The sequence below is a fragment of the Dreissena polymorpha genome, chromosome 5, assembly GCF_020536995.1.
Source record: "Dreissena polymorpha isolate Duluth1 chromosome 5, UMN_Dpol_1.0, whole genome shotgun sequence".
Classification (NCBI taxonomy): Eukaryota; Metazoa; Mollusca; class Bivalvia; order Myida; family Dreissenidae; genus Dreissena; species Dreissena polymorpha.
This window is the reverse complement of record NC_068359.1, coordinates 79,952,589-79,973,733: the sequence shown is the minus strand read 5'-3', so window position 1 is coordinate 79,973,733 and position 21,145 is coordinate 79,952,589. Positions and strand designations below refer to the sequence as shown.

Sequence of the window (21,145 nt, the reverse complement as noted above, 5' to 3'; positions counted from 1 at the left end):
TAGGCGCATTGGGCTGTATTATGTGAGGACCCGGAGTGCGTCCCAGCACTGCTACCTATTTTGATTGCTACATTCACGAAAGTTGGGACGATTTTTTGTAGCTGCAATTACCAGTCATTTAATGGTTACTGAAATGTATTTAATTTTGGTGTGATGTTGTGTTGTTTGTTGAAGCGGGGGTAAACCAAACCTGTACCAGTCGGGGATCTTGCCCGATTGGGAAAGTTGAGGAATCCCCTTTTGACTTTCCCGATCGGGAAATATTGATTGAAAAATTGCCCGATCAGGCAAGAAAACAACCATTTTTCATATATCTTGGAAAAACGTGTCCGGGCATCTCACAACTCATCCAAGGAACAACTTTAATAACTGAATCCAATATTAAAACAATTATCTTCAATTTGACCGTAGCGATTAAAAAAAAAATGTCGTTGATCGTCAGATATTCAAGCCCAAAGTTGAGCAACTTTTAGCATCTATCAACATTTTCCGCACTTGCCTGTTTTGAACACAAACTTGCCAGAAGGGGGAAGTCACCGAAGAACACGTGTCTTATCTCATACACAGTATTTTGAGACCGTCCCACCCAAGTGAGATCATAATTTGTTTATCCACGCAGGTGGAAACTGTACAAAACTATTTCTTGAACTTATCACCCTTGTTCAATTACACATCTGTTTGTCAATCGCTCAAAAATGGATTGGTAAATTATTAATGACCCTCGAGTGGGTGCATATACTACACCATGGTGACCACCAACAAAACCCACATGTACCGGAAACGGGCACCTTTGAAGTCCGCTCGGGCTATTTAAACTGTAAGCCAAACCATTATTTTCGCTAAGAATGGACGTTTAAATACTAAACAATTAAAAATACTATAAAAGTGAAAAATGTCGTCCCAGATTAGCCTGTGTGGACTATACTGGGACGACACATTACGCACATGCACCAAGCCCAGTTTTCCCGGAACGCGGCTCGCAGTACATTTAAGTTGTTATACATTGAACTTATTATACATTGGACTTGTTATAATTTTCATAAGCCATCGCCGTGTGTTCACGAAATTTTAAACAAAGAAACATTCAAAGTTGGTATATATGTTTGCGTCGATCTGTAACCCTCAATTTTGTTTCCAATTCAAACGATGATTACTCATTAACAAATAAATATGTTCAGTATGTGTCTATGTCCAAATTGTTATTTCTCTCCATGGTGTACGCTTTTTTTCTGAATTTGAATCATCAAGCTTGAAATATGACTTACTGGAAGATACATAATTGGACTAACGTGTCAGCAATGTAACACAGTATCGCTTGATTGTTAATGAATATCTTTAGATATAAGACATGTTTTATAACATTTATTATGAATAACTGCATATTAAAGTTTATTACTTTACCACATACGTTTATATAAGTTGGTATTTTAAACATGAGCACGATAACATATTCTAGCTGATCAAAACAATTTTCTCGCTTATTTGTAAAGGCTTTCCATTCGCGAGATCACAAAATCGCTTATATAAGCAAAACTTACACACACGAACATAATACACGTTTTGCAGTTTTTTAGATCTGTTTCTCTTATGTCAGTGTCAGTGTTACTCTACAATGCAGGTACCAACTTATTCCAACCATATTTTTATGACAGCATTATCAGATTGGAACGTTAGCCTTACTTGCTCCCTAAGGGAAACACACATATACCGGTAATCATAAACAATAAACATAAATACCAAAACACGGTGTAGGAACCCTTAAAAACAGTAACATAGTTGTTTTGGTTTAAGATCGTGGGGAAATTTCTACCCCCTACGAATAAGGAAGCATTTAGAATTTCACTCACCCGTACTTCTGTTAGCCCTGAATATTCTGTTTTTATCGCCTCTTTATTCACTGGGTTGATGGAAGCTGGTGTTCAGTTTTTTACGTTTTGAAAATCTAACGTTTCGAATAAACAAAAGAACCGATTTTCTGTGTGACCGATCCGACACATAGTTCTTCAATAAGAAGTGTATAAAGCTATTTCCCGCCATAAGTCAAAAAGGTAAACCACGCGTTTTGCGTTTCTGGTGCAGTTTTTGTTTATAATGGGAAGCTTTTCAGTTCCTTTTAATTCAATTTCTTAAATGAATCACACTGAATATAGTTTACACTAAAACACAAATTTTTCAAACGCATCTTATTATCAGAAATTTTCTTCAACATTTATTCACAGGTGGTTAGCGTGTGGCTTAGCTGAAATAATTCGCGTTCAGAATAAATCTGAACGCTGAAACTCCGGTCTGCAAAAACCATAACGAAAATTAAATACAATACTATTTATATATCAATATGCTTAAAATTGCAAAATAACATAACCAACTCATAAAGTTTTAGTTAATTAGTCCATTTTTACCTCAAATAGCGTCGAATTGAAGTAAAAAGGCATAATTTGTTTCAGTTAAACTTCTGCTTAAATCGCAATACAATCACTGACCTCTCGCCATGTTATGAAATATTTAAATATCAACCAATCAGAAGAAGGCATACGGTGAAATAGGCTGCGTTATCGATTAAAATCTACCTGCCGTATACAGCGGGCACAGCGATTGGAATTGAAAATGTGAGTAGTGTGTTGATTTAAATTGGTCAGGCGTGCAAAATTGAAAGAGTCATTACATAATTCTTACGGAACATTATTGAGAAATGAATTATCTACACAGGTATGTAAATATTATTGCAATCCGTTGATATTAACTGTCTGATATCGGGGCTTGAATGTTGCGCACCAAATTCCTAGCGCATCAATATAGACAAAGAAGGAAAACTCTCGCTATTAAAAAGATAGAGTGGACTATTGACGCCAAGAGTCTGCCAAAGAAAAAATCATCAAAAGACTCTTAAGGCGGCAATTTATATTGACTAGCGTGTGGCTATGACTATGATATTAGTTAGTGAAAACATCATTTTGAATGTCCCTGCAAAGTTCACAAACCTCGATACCATAATTTAATAAAACGTATGAAAAAACATTATTACCGTGCTTGCCCGTACATTATGCATCAAAACTAACTTTTCAGCGCCGTTTGAAACCTTTGTTTACATACATTTCAACTGACATTTTAAACACACGATTGATTTCATTGGTCCAATGCGGAGGTGTGTCTATACAACTAGAGATTCCATTCATAAATACTGCCTGATCAGTGTCAACTGAGTCATGCGCAGGTTTTTTCTTTTAGACAAAGGGGAAGACGCTGGACGCAGGGTGAAAGGGGAAAATAGAGGGTGAAAGAGACATAGTTGGGGAAAAAATATAAACTGTTTTAATCAATGTCTATAACTCATCTACTCTGATTTCAGGAGTTTTTCACCACTGTCTGCGTCTCCGGAAAATGGAGGCATTCCCAAAGCAAAAAAAACAGCCCCATTCCCAATCAAATCTAGATGAAATTTTTCCAAATTACAATAAAGAAGTTTTCTGTCAAAATCATTAAAAAAACGTTAACAAACACAAATGACATTTAGAGTGACTTCCCTTTATCCATTACGTTATATAGCATGCCCTTAACGACTCAGATGTAAGCATGTTTAGTTTGAGGATTCTTCTACCAACATTAACAGGATAAAGTGCAAAATGTTCCGCATAACTTTGCAAAAATTAACAGGAACCGCAAACTACACATTCTAATCCAACTCCGTAGATGCTTATTTCTATTTTAATGTGTTTTGGCGACCACCACCAATGAGCTAGTATTGCGATGGATAATTAAGCAATCAAAATTATCAATAATTGGTTTAAAACTGAAATACATGCTAAACAACGGTATGTTTTGGTAAAAAATGATATTATTACAGGGGAAATTGTATCCGACTATCGGCGTCACTTTCTTAGTAAAAAAACAACCTGATGCGAGTTGTGTATTGTTTTATTTCTTAAAAATTGACCCAGCATTTGTAAAAATATTGCAAGACATATTCATTTACAGAAAGGAAACTCATTTCTGCGTTGAATAAGACCGAGATCGTGAAAATCGCTGCAAAATTGATAGAGTAATGGCTGTTCAAAACGATGCACCCCGTTTTCGGATGATTTCGAGTTGTATACCTTGTTATATATATATTTGATGGTGAAATTATTTTTGTCAGAAAAGATAATTTTTTGTTATAATATGATTATTTATCATTCAAAATGATGTTTTCACTTATTAATATCATAGCCACACGCTAACCACCTGTGCATTTATCATGATGACACTAAAAAGTTGACTTGCGATCGGCTATTCTCGCGGTATTGAATATGATGGTGAACATAAATGTACTAAAAATCCATCTTGAAATAAATAAAATGTAGTCAACTTTTTTATTTTGTTTTTGCTTCCTTCTGCTTGCAGTCGCTTTGCTCAGGCATTATTATACAGTCAAGTTATACCATTACCGGATCATTACCCAAATCGGATCACTTTGATGTTCACGAATGCGTATCGCGACAAATAGTTGACAGTTTAAGATGATTTTTTGCACACAGCATCTTCAAGGCCTGTTCTTTTAAACAAATTGATTGAGGTGTAATAGGAGCTACTCTTTGTCAAACATTTTGATGTGTTTTGCTGACATGTAAATACGACTTTGTTGACTTCCATCTCGTTTCCAAATCGAGGTTGAACATTATTTGCGGCCACATGCTATAAATCTGTTTGAAAGTAAGAAGTTTACGCATTAATTTAAAGGCTATTTAGTAGTCATTCTGCCTGCAAAAGTCCATTTCAGTTTTGATTTGTGTTTAAGCTTTTTGCAACACCTTAAATGAAATGAAGAATAAGGGCAATAACGGATCAAGCGTGATAATATGCGTATTGATAATATATGCAAATCTTGTTGATTCTTTCAATAAATGATTTCAATCACAATGTTTTATTTATGTTCCATGTTCAATATCGATGATTAGATATGATTAAAACAAGTTACATGGATTATAAGATGCATATATCTGTTTGATCTATTTAGGAATTTCAACAGATAATTCACACAAGAACGTCATGCGTAAAGTGTAGATACAATAATACATATAGAAAACATTAAATAACAAATAAAATGAATATAATTTATAACTGGCAATGTTACTTGGTCATTGTAAACAACACAGTTCATGTTTCAACAGTTCAAATAGTGTGTTAGATGCCCTCCTGAATGGTTTCAATCACGTGATCCGTTATGGCTACAACTGATCTGTTAATGCATGAATTCTGAGGCGAACGAAGGTATCACAAAAACGCTTAAAAAAATACTATGCGCTTAATTAGTAAGCAAAGGTAATATTTAATCAAACAGGTGTAAAAGAAGTCTCAAAACATTTATTTCTTTTCACCAGAACAACTTTATTAAGCTACTGATCCGGTAATGGTAACATGACTGTTATTGTTTTACTTTTTTGAGTTGCAAACCACTTTTTTTAATTATTGTTCAGATCAGGCACTTTACTAACGTTACAATATTTGAATTGGTTTAGATTTGAATGATTATTCCTTTAGTAGCGCGAGAATACAGTGTTTGGGCTAAAATCTGTTTGATATTATTTTGTCCCACACGTCAGTGATTCACTGATTAGCTGCACATGAACAACTTACCAACCTAACAATCTACTTGAGGGTGTTGTTTACAAACACTGACGAGCATGTTATTTCTGTATTGCAGGACCTTGTTCAAGATGAGCTTACATCCAGGTACATACAAAGGGCCATGTGGTCGTGGCATCTTTGCACTGAAAGACTGGAGCACCCCTCTGAAGAGACCAGAAGCCTTGCGTCAAGCTAAAGCAGGTGTCAATCTTCATGGTCTTCCTGCTTAGGTTAAGGGTCGGACAGAGATGCTTTGCTTTGTTGGAAACTTTGGACAGAAAAATGGGAAAAAAATATGCAGATATGAAGAAACCTTTTTGTAGGATATATAGTCATTTAAATTTAAGATTGGGGTCTGTATTCAGCCTGTGCTGTACAATGTTCATAATACCTTATGATCACCAGTCTATGCAAAGTTTAAGTTATACAGAATTTACTGAGGCTATACAAGCCTTGAAGGTTAAACCACCTTTCTTGAAAGTATCAGAGGCTATGCAAAGTAAAAAAAAACAACCTGTCTATATATTTTCAGAGTTCGTTCAATATTTAAAAGCCATGTTGATATATCTGAAAAGGCCATTCAAGTTAAAAGTAATAAAATATTTTCAAACATTAACATGTCTTTTTTCTGTATTTTTTACTGCGGTGTTTGTCCATCAATTTGTGAAATAAAATAGGTCTCCAACTTTTCAAAATTGTTAGAAAATCAGTCTTGAACTCTGAAGATTTTGAACATTTGAATCGTGAACTTTACAAATTGTGAAAATTTGAGTCGCCAACTTGTCAAAATTGTGAAAAAATGGCCATTCTGTAAAAAGAAAAAATGCTCTGATTAATTAATAATTTAGCGTTCTTTTTACAAATTTTCAGAGGAAGTGAGTTTCTGGAAACCTGGCCAGAAGCTGATGATGAAGTACAGTTACCAAGGCAATGTTAACAGCCCCCTGGGTAAGGAGTTGACCATCAGTCGCAAGTCGCTGGTGGTGTTTGTCTCGAGGTATGATGAGCATTGGATCATGGTGAGAGACGAGACGGGCCAGGAGGGATATGTACCTGACTCGTATGTCATGGTAAGTTGCGATCAGCATTGAACACCACATAATGTGAATTTGGAAAAAGACATCCAACTTGAAATGGACATCATTTATTTTCTCATAGTGTATCAGGGCCCTTGCTACACTTTGGGGGATTGGGGCCGGGGCCCTTAGAGGGGGGAATTTCGCATCGTATTGGGCGAAAAGGGGAATTTTAGAAGATCCTTTCACCAACCATTCAACACTTAAAATTGCTATATTTTAATGTAATTTACATAAGTATACATTTAATCAAAGGTTAATAGTACAATACCATCTGGCAACAAAGGTATAAAAAAAAAAATATTTTTTGGAGGGGGGAATTTTTAGCTGAAAAAGGGGAAAAAAGTATGCCAAGTATTGATGTCTTATTTGAGCTTCAAATAATAGTGTGTTATTGGAATGTTTAGTGCTATGTTTCATGCCCTGTAGGTGGCCATTTTTATTTTCCCCCTTTTCTCTAATCCCATGTGTTATATTCTTGTGGACTGGCACCATGCTGTGATCACTTTGAATCCCCAGAGCATTAATGTTTCAATCTACGTGTCCAGTCAGACTAGTGCCATAAAATATCACTTGCTTTGACCAAAAAGTTATTCTTCCTGACAATGATATGTAACTTAATATTTAATGTAACCTTTCAGTAATTCTACAACATATATATAGTAAAAAGAGCACCACTATAAGGGTGTAAATTTATGTTGTCCCTCAAACTTCCAGTATAAATGAAACTAACGAATGATGCAAAATGACTAATATTGTAAACTCTCATGTACCCTCAGTGATTTTTAGCTCGGCTGTTTTCGGAGAAAACCCGAGGTAATTTCATAGCCAACTCGGTGTCTGCCGTGCTAAAACCTTAACATTGGCTCTGAAATCTAAGTGCTTCCACCTACAACTTTGGAACTTCATATGTAGCTGCACCTTGATGAGTTCTACATGCCACACCCATTTTTGGGTCAAAGGTAAAGGTCACTGTGACCTCTAATATAAAACTTTTGACAAGCTTTCATTTATTCAAAACTGCACCCGCAGCCGAGCGTTGGCGCCCGCTATAAGGTGCTCTTGTTTTCTCAAAACTACAGCCTGTAATATTACAGCCTTTTACAGGCTGTCTCCCAATTGCAAAAAGTGAAAAAGGCTGTTTCCCAATGGCAAAAAGTAACATTTTCCCAAAAAAATCAGACCAAAATTTCCCAAAATATGCCAAACTTTTTCAATAAATACAATAATTGGTTTATTGAGATTATTTTACATCAATTTAATTCTCTATCACTTTGTAATAATTTTAGAAAGAAGTGAAACATGCACTTATAAACAATTGGAACACAGTTATTTATAATCATATCATTAATGTTTAATTTTTCCCAAGTTCATGGTCTATCGCGCTTTTTTATCCCCGCCTCAATTGGGCTTGTCAGTCCATCCATCAGTCTGTCTGTCTCAAAACTTTTTAGGGCCATATCTCAGAAACTATATATGTAAGATATCAACATGAAACTTCATATGTGTATAGATATCAATGAGGAGAAGTACAATGCACAAGAACCATAACCTTACACTTTATTTAATAAGAGTTATTGCTCTTTTTTGTATGATGGTTTGAAGATTTTTTTTTCAGGGCTATATCTCAGATACCATGCAAGATTTCAACATGGAACTTCATGGGTGTGTTGATATTAATGAGGAGAAGTGCAATGCTTAAGAACCATAGCCTTTCACTTTCTTAAACAAGAGTAATTGCCATTTGTTGTGTATGTATGATGAAACTTTTCAGAGCTTTATCTCAGATACGCTGTAAGATTTCAACATGAAATTTCATGGATATTTACATATCAATAAGGAGAATTGAACTTCATAAATACAATTATCCTACACTTAATAATTACCTATTAATTATTAGCCTTAACTTAATGATAATACTGTATATTAAGGGATTTGCACCAAGCAATAAACAAAGTTTATTTGGCGAGGGATATCAATTCAACAAATTTGCTTGTTTCCCAATCAAAAAGGCACAGGCTGTAAAATATAAAGCAAATAAAAAACCAATTACTCTGTTAGAGATCACAATTATTGTACTACAATTGTTGTAAGAGCATTAAAAGTTAAACAAAGAATTTAGCATAACAATCTTACTAGAACTTCAGAATGAGTGCAAGAGATTAACAGTGTAAAAAATATGACTAAAATAAACAGCAATGGAGACTTATGTTTTAAAAAATATAAGGGAAATTACCGCAACAGTGTTGTGTATGGAACTACAGTAAAAACTCTCTAAATGACCATCCAGTCATTACAATCAATTTGCTACAACGACCACCATTTTTGAGTAGTGAATTTTTCCTTCTATATTTCAATGGTTAACTTGTACTCTAACTGATCTCACTGATCTGACTAACCCTCTAACGTTTATTAAGACCTCTTTAATCAGTACCAATCAACGAAATTGCTCTAAATTGACACCCGCCAAACGACCATTTACTTTCACAACTTTCTTGATCAGGGGTTGTATTTCAATAGGGTTTGTGAATGAATGAAGCCATCCCGACTTAATCGATGACAATGGTATTTGCAACTACTGCAAATTTAACCCTTGATTGTTTAACTAATGAATCTGATCGAGTCTTTAATGGGTATATTGATTATTGTTTGGTGCACACTTTACAGATTAAAGACAGCAAATCATTTAATGTTAGAATAATTTAGATAGATGGTTTTGTTTGTGATGGATATGGAAACCGACCTGTATGCTATATCGTTATTCAAAATGGTCAATGGAAAATGGAAAAAGTAAACAGCACTTGTTTGATTTATTCAGAAAAACGCAAGTGTGTTTATTTTTTAATTTTTCCTTTCCTCCAAAATGTTATTTTCTTGCCTCTGTTTTGTCATTTAACATGTATTTGTTATTGAAACTTATTGATTAAAACTATGTTTCAGTTTTTGTTTGAAAAGCTTAAAATACTATCTTTGTACGATACATTGATTGATTACTGTTATATTCAGGGCTCAACATTAACCTAAAATCTAACTTGCCCTGCCGGGCAAGTACTTAGAAAATCTACTTGCCCTGAACGTAAAGCCATTTGCCCAAACATGAAATATCACATTAACTGTTAACCTCATATTTTTTAATGAAGATCAAAATGATACACCACAAAACCTTTTTTTATTTTTGCACATTTAACAAAATAATTACAGCAATAAAAGTCCAAATTAAATGCTTTGTTCTTTTTTGCACTTGCCCGGGCGGACAACTAGATTATAAAATAACTTGCCCGGACCCAACTTTTACTTGCCAGGGGCAAAAGGACAACTGTCAATGTTGAGCCCTGTATATTGGATGCAAAAAAGATTCAAGGTCATTCAATATTTACTATTTGTAATTATCTTTCCATCAATATTCATGAAAACTCAGCATTAAGACCACCTTGCTATTAAGACCATTTCAAAAGTCCCACAGGTGGTCTTAATAGTGAGGTTACACTGTATGTGATATAACTCCCTTGTTAAGAACAAAGTTTAGTGTGTATCTGTATACTTAATGGTTTATCATTTTAATGTCAACCTTTGCTAGTAAATATCATACAAATTATAGGATTGTTTTTGGTAGTTTATTAAAGAAAAGAACCTTACATTTTTGCACTTCTTCCGTAGGACTAGCAGGTTTTTTTTCACTTTACTGGAACTATATTTTGGTTGTCCTTGACAATCAGATTACCATAAGCATCAAATTTTCCACCCCCATAGAGAATTTCAATAATGCATTTTTCTCTAAATTTCCAGTTTATCTAGCAATATTTCTTCTTTTTGTCAGTTTTGTGGATATTATTTTTAAAAGTTGGAAGGCTATGCCCTACCCCAAAGAAAAAAAGCCTTTATCTTTAATCATATCTTGTGAACTGTAATGAAAGACATAAGTGAGTTACCTCTTCTGAATAGTCACTTTAAATAGATAGTTCCTTATAGTTTGTTTACTCTGTTTATATCTTTGATCATGATTATTTACTACATACTGCATAATGTACATGTTCAAGTATTTCTTACATCTTTGCAATTTCTGGTAATATTACTGTTTGAATAAGACAGTTCGTTTGGATGCATACTTTTCAAACTGATCTTTTATTCAGTATCTCATTGCTACAAGCTCAAGATATAAGTATAAACTTGCTCACTGTCTTTATGCTTACTTCATTAAGGTTTTCTTTGTTCAGTTTTCCAAGAACTAATATTGATGTTTCTACAGTGACTACTTCTCATGACAAGCTTCTTGTAAACTTGTAGGCCAACCCTGAGGAAGTGAAAACCTTGCCGTGGTTGGAGGGGCAGCAACAGCAGGCTGTGAAACAGGAATCAGGTATGCGCAGTAAAAATGTACAGCAATCTGTGAAAACAGGGCTTAATGTATTTGTGTAAAGTTTCATCCCAGATTAGCCTGTGCAGTCCACACAGGCTAATGAGGGTTGAAAATTTCGGCCTAATTTGGATTTTAGCTAAGCCTAAGAGGATACTTTCTTCAAACTAAAAATACCTCTTAAGCAGAAAAGTGTCAATCTGTGTCCCTGTGTGGACTGTCACAAATAGTTTAAACTCCTTAATAGCATCTGATAAAGAATTAATTTCCATTTGATTGTTTGAAATCTCACAGAAAAAAAACACTCTTTTGTTAAAAATGGTTCCACCAATCAACAAATGATTTCTACAAGCAATGAATGAGAAATATAAAATTTACTAAGCAAAAAAAAAGAAATTTAAATAAGAATAATGATTCACTTAAGGATTTGTTTTTATGTTATACCTAATGATAACATATGACATTTCTGCAGTAAAATACAAGCAGTGAAAATAAACGAATTGTAATTTTCACCAGTGAAAATAGCACATTTTTGGACCTACTTTTTCTATTTTTAAATTATATAAACTAATTAAACATATATTTTTTATGATCAGTGAATTAAAATCAATATTCTATCGAATCCAACAAATTTTCTTTTCTTTCTATGCTTTTTTAGCTCATCTATTTTTTGAAAAAAAAATATGAGCTATTGTCATCACCTTGGCGTCGTCGTCGGCGTCCAGTTAAGTTTTGCATTTAGGTCCACTTTTCTCATAAAGTATCAATGCTATTGCATTCAAACTTGGTACACTTACTTACTATCATGAGGGGACTGGGCAGGCAAAGTTAGATAACTCTGGCTTGCATTTTGACAGAATTATGTGCCCTTTTTATACTTAGAAAATTGAAAAATTTTGTCAAGTTTTGTGTTTAGGTCCATTTTATTCCTTAAGTATCAAAGCTATTGCTTTCATACTTGCAACACTTACTAACTATCATAAGGGGACTGTGCAGGCAAAGTTATGTAATTCTGACTGGCATTTTGACAGAATTATGTGCCCTTTTTATTCTTAGAAAATTGAAAATTTTGTTAAGTTTTGTGTTTAGGTCCATTTTTTCCTAAAGTATCAAAGCTATTGCTTTCATACTTGCAACACTTACTAACTATCGTAAGGGGACTGTGCAGGCAAAGTTATGTAACTCTGACTGGCATTTTGACAGAATTATGGGCCCTTTATACTTGAAAATTTGGTTAAGTTTTGTGTTTTGGTCCACTTTACCCCTTAAGTATCATAGATATTGCTTTCATACTTGGAACACTCGCAAATTATCATAAGTAAAAGACAAGTTGCATAACTCTGGTTGTCATTTTACGGAATATTGGCCCTTTTTTGACTTAGTAACTTTGAATATATGGTTACATTTTGTATTTAGATCCACTTTACTTCTAAAGTATCAAGGCTATTGCTTTTAAACTTCAAATACTTTCATGCTATCATGAGGATACTGTACCTGGCAAGTTGAATTTTACCTTGACCTTTGAATGACCTTGACTCTCAAGGTAAAATAATTAAACTTTGCTAAAATTGCCATTACTTCATTATTTATAATTAGATTTGATTGATACTTTGACAAAACAACTCTTACCTATCATACCTCAATAGACTCCACCCAAACCATCCCCCACGCCCCCCCCCCCCCCGAATCTCCCCCCCCCCCCATTATGTTTTTTGTAAATTAAAGATCATCTAATAAATGACCACCACACCCTCACACTATACCCCCCCCCCCACCCCCTAAAAATAATTGTTATGCCCCCGGTAGGGTGGCATATAGCAGTTGAACAGTATGTCAGTCAGTCTCTCTGTCCGTACGGAAAAAAAACTAACATTGGCCATAACTTTTTCACTTTTGAAGATAGCAACTTGATATTTGGCATGCATGTGTATCTCATGGAGCTGCACATATTGAGTGGTGAAAGGTCAAGGTCATCCTTTAAGGTCAAATGTCAAATTTATGGTGTCTGTCCGTCCCAAAACTTAAGCATTGGCCATAACTTTTTCAATATTGAAGATAGCAACTTGATATTTGGCATGCATGTGTATCTCATGGAGCTGAACATTTTGAGTGATGAAAGGTGACGGTCAAGGTCATCCTTTAAGGTCAAATGTCAAATATATGGCATCTGTCCGTCGGAAAACTTTATAATTGGCCATAACTTTTTTAATATTGAAGATAGCAACTTGATATTTGGCATGCATGTGTATCTCATAAAGCTGCACATTTTGAGTGGTGGAAGTTCAAGGTCAAGGTCATCCTTCAAGGTAAAAAAAAAATTCAAAATTCAAAGCGGCGTTCTCATGAAGCTGCACATTTTGAGTGGTGGAAGTTCAAGGTCATCCTTCAAGGTCAAGGTCATCCTTCAAGGTCAAAGGTAACAAAAATAATTCAAAGTGGCGTTCTCATTAAGCTGCACATTTTGAGTGGTGGAAGTTCAAGGTCAAGGTCATCCTTCAAGGTCAATTTTTTTTTTTTTAATTCAAAGCAGCGTTCTCATGAAGCTGCACATTTTGAGTGGTGGAAGTTCAAGGTCATCGGTCAAGGTCATCCTTCAAGGTAAAAAAAAAATCTAAAAAATTTGAAAGCGTTGTTATCATGAAGCTGCACATTTTGAGTGGTGGAAGTTCAAGGTCATGGTCATCCTTCAAGGTCAAAGGTCAATTTTTTAAAATAAAATTTCAAATCGGCGTTCTCATGAAGCTGCACATTTTGAGTGGTGGAAGGTCAAGGTCAACCTTCAAGGTAAAAAAAATAATAATTCAAAGTGGCGTTCTCATGAAGCTGCACATTTTAAGTGGTGGAAGTTCAAGGTCAAGGTCATCCTTCAAGGTCAAAGGTCAAAAAAAAATTGAAAGCGGCGTTCTCATGTAGCTGCACATTTTGAGTGGATGAAGTTCAAGGTCGAGGTCATTCTTCAAGGTCAATGTCATCCTTCAAGGTCAAAGGTCCAAAAAAAAATTCAAATGGCGTTATCATGAAGCTGCACATTTTGAGTGGTGGAAGTTCAAGGTCAAGGTCATCCTTCAAGGTCAAAGGTAATTTTTTTTATTTCAAAACGGCGTTCTCATAAAGCTGCACATTTTGAGTGGTGGAAAGTCTAGGTCAAGGTCATCCTTAAAGGTCAAAGGTAAAAAAACAACAACAAAAATTGTTTTTCAAAGCGGCCCAATAGGGGGCATTGTGTTTCTGACAAACACATCTCTTGTTTTTTTCAAACATGGTTAAAAAACACAAATATTTATTTTCATTATTTTATTTTTGAAATACCGTCCAACCATCCCACCCAAGAATCCCCCCCCCAAAAAAAATATATTTAAAAAAATGCATTTTTTTTTGCATTTTTTGAAGATAATGTAATAAATGACCACACCCCCACACTATACACCCCTCTCCACTCCACCCCTCCCTCCTTTGTGATTGAAATTGAGATAGGTCCCTACACCTTTAAAAAGAAAAATAGATTAGCGGTCTGCATCCACAAGGCGGTGCTCTTGTTTACCTTTATTAACATAGTAAAAGAGTTAACCGGATAATTTCGCTGACATGACGTCATTTTGTGTATTGAAATGTATTGAGGCACGCCAGGGAGGAAAAGGGTAACTTTTCAGCGGAAGGGAAACAGCTGTTATTTTTTTCTCGAAAAAGGAGCATAAAAGAAACAGAAAATGTGTTCATGTCAGTGTAAGATCATTGTTATTTCACTCGTGATCATAGACAAATAATATTTTCTATGATCACTCGTGAAATAACAAACAAACTTACACTGACATGAACAAATATCCTGATTCCTCTATATGTTAAAGCAGCTCCAATTAAGCAAAAATATGTTCAATGCATTTTGAAAAAGACTTAACTAAAAAACAAAAATATATGTATAAAAACTATTTTATTTAATAAATGCATGGGAGTTTAAATATGTTAATATTCAAATCCACGTTGTGCAAATTTCAATAATACTATCATTACACTGAAAGGAATCACCAGCTACTGGATGTACTATATGATTAATGTTTATAGGACCTTTTATTTACCAATTTAATTGCAGATTTTATATTATAAGATGTCGATTAAATATGACTTTTGCAAAGTTTATTTCTTTGTAAATATTTTTGGAGTTATTGTGACGCAACTCCATGTACTGACACAATGTAAGGGACTTATGAAATAAACCCTGCTGAATTCCATAATTATAGTCTCCCACTTTAAACGAAATGTTTGCAAATAGCTCAGGCCTTGGCTTTTGCAAAATCGATATTTGGTCACAGTACACATTATCATATATACAATATACAAATATTGGGCAATTGTTCAGATTTCCAGTCAACATTACATCATTACTTTTTGACCAATTAAGAGCTTCCAGTGAATCAGTTATTAAAAAGTGCAAAATTGTTTAACCAAGTAAACTACGTAAGCTCCTTGTTTCAGCTGAGTTCAAGCCCTATAGATCGGCATATGCTACCAAGGAATCTAACAGTACCCCAGCTCAAGATGCTAGTCAGTTTTACTGTAGGGTGTGTGATAAGCAACTGAATGGACCTATACCTTACCAGGTAAAAGCTACATGCTACTAATATATAAAAATGCAAACAGTCAATCTTTTCCAATATATATCGTTATTATAGAAATGCATATATTAAGTTATCTCATAAGGAATTTCAATGTTTAAGTGTAGTACATTTTCTTATTGACCCAATAGAGCCTGTAGGTGCTTGCCAAAGGAGTCTTGGGTGCCCTCTTACGCATATGGATTTTAGTCATTTAACCCTTTGCATGCTGGGAAATTTGTCGTCTGCTAAAATGTCGTCTGCAGAATTTCTAAAATTAGCATTTTCTTCGATTTTTTTTCCAAGAATACTATCAGAAAAGCAAACAGTTTGGATCCTGATGAGACGCCTTCAAAATTCGGTTCCCGCACTGAAAGGGTTAACATTGCTTGTGGCTCTATTACTGTATCCTGGTTTATTGCAATGCATTATCTAGAAGAATAAGCATACATGTATTTTTAGCTCGGCTGCTTTCGGAGAAAACCCAAGGTATTGTCATAGCCAGCTCGTCGTGTCGTCAGCCGTAGGTGTCGTGCTAAAACCTTAACATTGGCTCTAAAATCAAAGTGCTTCCACCTACAACTTTGAAACTTGATATGTAGATGCACCTTTATGAGTTCTACATGCCACACCCAGTTTTGGGTCACTAGGTCAAAGGTCAAGGTCACTGTGACCTAAAAAAAATAATTCTGACAAGCTTTGGCAGCCGAGCGTTGGCACCCGTTATGCGGTGCTCTTGGTGCCTGTCAGGTTGAATTTAAAAGGTAGTAAAAAAATTTTGGTTCCAAGGATAAATTTTGTAAAAATCAATGTTGAACAAATCTGAGCTTTGCTGTTGAAAATCAGGGCTTAATACGTGTGCATAAAGTGCCATCCCAGATACTTGACTCAGATTAGCCTGTGAAGTCTGCACAGGCTAAGGAGGGACAACACTTTTCCTGTAAGAAAATATTTTCTTTTAACGAAAAACTCCCACAAAAGCAGAGAATGTTGTCCCTGCTCAGCATGTACAGACTGAATGTGCAGATCTGGGACAACACTACCCACACTCATTAAGCCATGTTTTGCTAGAGCAAGTCTGACTTTGCAGGATTTCATGTTAAACGAATGTGTATGTTATCATGTATACAGGTGCACATGAACAGCAAGGCACACAAAGAAGAAATGGAGGTACAGGCAAGCTACAATTGAAGAGTTCTATTGGAAGAGGCTACATGTGCTACGTGCTTCAATTCTAGTCAGGATATTTACCAAGGATGTTAAGATCATATTGATCCTCATTTTGGATGCATAATGCATGTGCATAAAGTTTCAGCCCTGATTAGCCTGTGCAGTCTGCAAAGGGTAATCTGGGATGACACTTTTCACCCAAACTGTATTTTTACTAAGAAGAGACTTACTTAAAAACAAAAATGCCATACAAACGGAAAGTGTAATTCCTGATTAGCCTGTGTGGACTGCACAGACTAATCTGGGACAACACTTTAGACCATGCATTAAGCCCAGTTTTCCCAAATAAGGCTCATTCTGAAAACATGACAGCTGTTAGATCTTATTATCAGTTTCAAAACTTTTTATGTTTGATTGTATCTCACGCTTAGTATGTTTCTCCAGTTTCTTTTTATGTCCCCCACTATAGTAGTGGGGGACATATTGTTTTTGCCCTGTCTGTTGGTCTGTTGGTCTGTCTGTCTGTCTGTTTGCGTCAACTTTAACATTTTGCAATAACTTTTGCTATATTGAAGATAGCAACTTCATATTTGGCATGCATGTGTATCTCATGAAGCTGCACATTTTGAGTGGTGAAAGGTCAAGGTCATCCTTCAAGGTCAGAGGTCAAATATATGTGGCCAAAATCGCTCATTTTATGAATACTTTTGCAATATTGATGATAGCAACTTGATATTTGGCATGCATGTGTATCTCGTTGAGCTGCACATTTTGAGTGGTGAAAGGTCAAGGTCATCCTTCAAGGTCAGAGGTCAAATAAATGTGGCCCTAATCGCTTATTTTATAAATACTTTTGCTATATTGAAGATAGCAACTTCATATTTGGCATGCATGTGTATCTCATGAAGCTGCACATTTTGAGTGGTGAAAGGTCAAGGTCATCCTTCAAGGTCAGAGGTCAAATATATGTGGCCAAAATCGCTCATTTTATGAATACTTTTGCAATATTGATGATAGCAACTTGATATTTGGCATGCATGTGTATCTCGTGGAGCTGCACATTTTGAGTGGTGAAAGGTCAAGGTCAAGGTCATCCTTCAAGGTCAGAGGTCAAATAAATGTGGCCCTAATCGCTTATTTTATAAATACTTTTGCAATATTGAAGATAGCAACTTGATATTTGGCATGCAAGTGCATGTCATGGAGCTGCACATTTTGAGTGGTGAAAGGTCAAGGTCATCCTTCAAGGTCAGAGATCAAATATATGTGGCCCAAATCGCTTATTTTATGAATACTTTTGCAATATTGAAGATAGCAACTTGATATTTGGCATGCATGTGTATCTCATGGAGCTGCACATTTTGAGTGGTGAAAGGTCAAGGTCAAGGTCATCCTTCACAATGTCAAGGTCATCCTACAAGGTCAAACATCATATAGGGGGACATTGTGTTTCACAAACACATCTTGTTAAACTTACATACCACAAATGTTAGTGTGTTATGCCACTTTTTTGTTTTACTCAATTATCGTTTTAGTTTAATACTCAGAATCAAGATCTCAATTTTCATAAGTATGATTATGTTTGTCTATAAACTCTACCAGTTCATTATCATCCCCTTCCAACAAAATCAAAGGGGACTTGTGGATTTTGCTCTGTGCGTCAGTTCGTCACACTTTTCTGGATCCTGTGATAACTTTAAAAGTTCTTCATATTATTTTCTTGAAACTTGAAACATGGATAGATGGCAATATGGAGATTATGCACATCATTTTATTTTTTTCCTACGTGAAGAATTCTGATTGCTTTGGCAACAAATCTACTAGAAATATAAACAGATAGACTAGAAATGTTGCTGAAAATAGTAGATCATGGATAACTTTAAAAGTTCTTCATATTTTTTCATGCAACTTAAAACATGGAAAGATGGCAAGTTGGAGATTATAGACATAATTGCATTTTGTTCCTACGTCAAAAATTATGGTTGCTATGGCAACAAATATACTAGAAAATATTGCTGAAAATGGTGGAGTTTTGCAGGAAGGGGACTTATATTGTTTGGCAATAGTCTTATTTTACCCTTCATCTAAAAAACAAACAGTAAAGCTAGAATATATTTGAGCCTCGTTCTTGGAAAAAGGGGTTTAATGAATGTGCGTAAATTATTTCACAGATGAGCCTGTGCAGTCTGCATGGGCCAATCAGGAACGAGACTTTCCCTTTTATGGTATTTTTTTGTTTAAAGGAAGTCCATTCCTAGTAATAATCCATTTAAAGGGAAAGTGTCATCCCTGTTTAGCCTGTGAGAACTGCACAGGCTAATATGGGACAACACTTTCAGCACGTGATTAAAGCTCTCTTTTCCCACAGCAAGACTCATTTAAATTTGGAAGGGGACTTCTCCTGCATCAACCTTCTGGAGCTTTAAAAAAAGGTCACTATGTCAAGTGAGAAAAACCTTGTAAACACAGAAAAAGTGATATTTTTTCTAATCTTCACAAAACTTGGTCATAACACTCATAAAACCAGAATCACAACTAATTCTGAAACTGGTTATAGTGAGATCACCCGACACTTGTATTTTTGCTATGGCTCAGACCATCAATAATATTTGGACCAAGTTATCCCCTGGGCCCAACAGCTTAATAGGGCCATTGTGAGGCTCTTGTAAACTAAGATTAGGCGCATCTTGCTAACATGGGTGTTATTCCATATGCAGCCAGCATAGTTTCCAAACCAGTCCGCATGTTTGCACAGTCTGGTCATTGTTTTGTGTCCACTATGCAGTTTATACAAGGTTTTGTGTCCATTATGCAGTTATGCAAGGTTTTGTGACACTATTCAGTTATGCAAGGTTTTGAGTCCACTATTCAGTTATGCAAGGTTTTGTGTCCACTATTCAGTTATGCAAGGTTTTGTGTCCACTATTCAGTTATGCAAGGTTTTGTGTCCACTATGCAGTTATGCAAGGTTTTGTGTCCTTTTTGAAGTTTCCAATATTTTGTGTCCACTATTCAGTTATGTAAGGTTTTGTGTCCACTATGCAGATATGCAAGGTTGTGTGTCTACTATTCAGTTACGCAAGGTTTTGTGTCCACTATTCAGTTATGCAAGGTTTTGTGTCCACTATTCAGTTATGCAAGGTTTTGTGTCAACTATGCAGTTATGCAAGGTTTTGTGTCCAATATGCAGTTATGCAAGGTTTTGTGTCCACTTTGCAGATATGCAAGGTTGTGTGTCAACTATTCAGTTATGCAAGGTTTTGTGTCCACTATTCAGTTATGCAAGGTTTTGTGTCAACTATGCAGTTATGCAAGGTTTTGTGTCCACTATGCAGTTATGCAAGGTTTTGTGTCCACTATGCAGATATGCATGGTTGTGTGTCAACTTTTCAGTTATGCAAGGTTTTGTGTCCACTATTCAGTTATGCAAGGTTTTGTGTCAACAATGCAGTTATGCAAGGCTTTGTGTCCACTATGCAGATATGCAAGGTTGTGTGTCAACTTTTCAGTTATGCAAGGCTTTGTGTCCACTATGTAGTTATGCAAGGTTTTGTGTCAACAATGCAGTTATGCAAGGCTTTGTGTCCACTATGTAGTTTATGCACTGTTTTGTGTCTACTATACAGTTATGCAATGTTTTGTGTCCACTTTGAAGTTATGCAAGGTTTTGTGTTCACTTTTCAGTTATGCAAGGTTTTGTGTCCACTATGTAGTTATGCAATGCTTTGTGTCCACTTTGAAGTTATGCACGGTTTAGTGTCCACTTTGAAGTTATGCAATGTTTTGTGTCCACTTTGAAGTTATGCAAGGTTTTGTGTCCACTTTGAAGTTATGCAAGGTTTTCTTCTCTCATTAGCGGACATTATGAGTTCTCAGTATAGAGTTTACGCATGAAAGGCATATCTGGAACTTCACTGTTTGTACAATGTCATACATGGCAGCTCACTTAACACTTTTTGGGGCTTCTTTCTGTACACCATATAATGTTCATTACTTTGTTTTGTAAAAAAAGGAACCATTCTGTTAGTTATAAGTTCATAAAGTATTGAAGAAAACACATTTTAGTTATGTGTTTTTTCTAGTAATACATTGTTTATAGATACATTTCAATAAGACATGGGAGTATATTGGTTTGCACCTGTCTGCCAGATAGTTCCATAGACAATTTCATTTTGCACCATATCTAAAAAACTTGTTTACAATAATACAAATTGATATTATAATCAAATTCTTGACATTACATGAGCAAATACATTCCATGAAGAACCCATCAATAATAACATTATGAATGACAGAACCATAAGCACTTATCTAAAGATTAATTTATATGATTGTTAAAACTCATTATAACAGAG

The 21,145-nt window shown here is 35.3% G+C and overlaps 1 protein-coding gene across 32 annotated transcripts; it reads left to right on the top strand.

Moving 5' to 3' along the window:
- Positions 1 to 1,906: 1,906 nt before the first annotated feature.
- On the top strand, positions 1,907 to 20,847 carry LOC127831974 (uncharacterized). 32 transcript variants are annotated; one of them, XM_052357090.1, is made up of 10 exons: positions 1,907 to 2,048; positions 5,678 to 5,802; positions 6,472 to 6,671; positions 10,962 to 11,034; positions 15,502 to 15,626; positions 16,752 to 19,758; positions 19,874 to 19,931; positions 19,990 to 20,134; positions 20,193 to 20,221; positions 20,367 to 20,847. In XM_052357090.1, exons 2-6 carry the CDS (start codon positions 5,691 to 5,693, stop codon positions 16,809 to 16,811), a joined length of 570 nt encoding a protein of 189 aa, XP_052213050.1. In that variant the 5' UTR covers positions 1,907 to 2,048; positions 5,678 to 5,690; the 3' UTR covers positions 16,812 to 19,758; positions 19,874 to 19,931; positions 19,990 to 20,134; positions 20,193 to 20,221; positions 20,367 to 20,847. The 32 variants fall into 32 exon arrangements, with proteins under 32 accessions (XP_052213050.1, XP_052213060.1, XP_052213045.1 ...); XM_052357100.1 differs by lacking the exon at positions 19,874 to 19,931 and having other exon boundaries at positions 16,752 to 19,729; positions 20,048 to 20,134; XM_052357085.1 differs by lacking the exon at positions 19,874 to 19,931 and having other exon boundaries at positions 16,752 to 19,729; positions 19,932 to 20,134.
- The last annotated feature ends 298 nt before the right edge of the window (positions 20,848 to 21,145 follow it).

What these genes read in the sequence shown, in the direction of transcription:
- LOC127831974 (XM_052357105.1), top strand. Translation starts at nt 5,691, where the DNA reads ATGAGCTTACATCCAGGTACATACAAAGGGCCATGTGGTCGTGGCATC. An exon ending in CTTGCGTCAAGCTAAAGCAG is followed by an intron (nt 5,803 to 6,471) that starts GTGTCAATCTTC and finishes ACAAATTTTCAG; the next exon opens with AGGAAGTGAGTTTCTGGAAA. An exon ending in GGCTGTGAAACAGGAATCAG is followed by an intron (nt 11,035 to 15,501) that starts GTATGCGCAGTA and finishes TCCTTGTTTCAG; the next exon opens with CTGAGTTCAAGCCCTATAGA.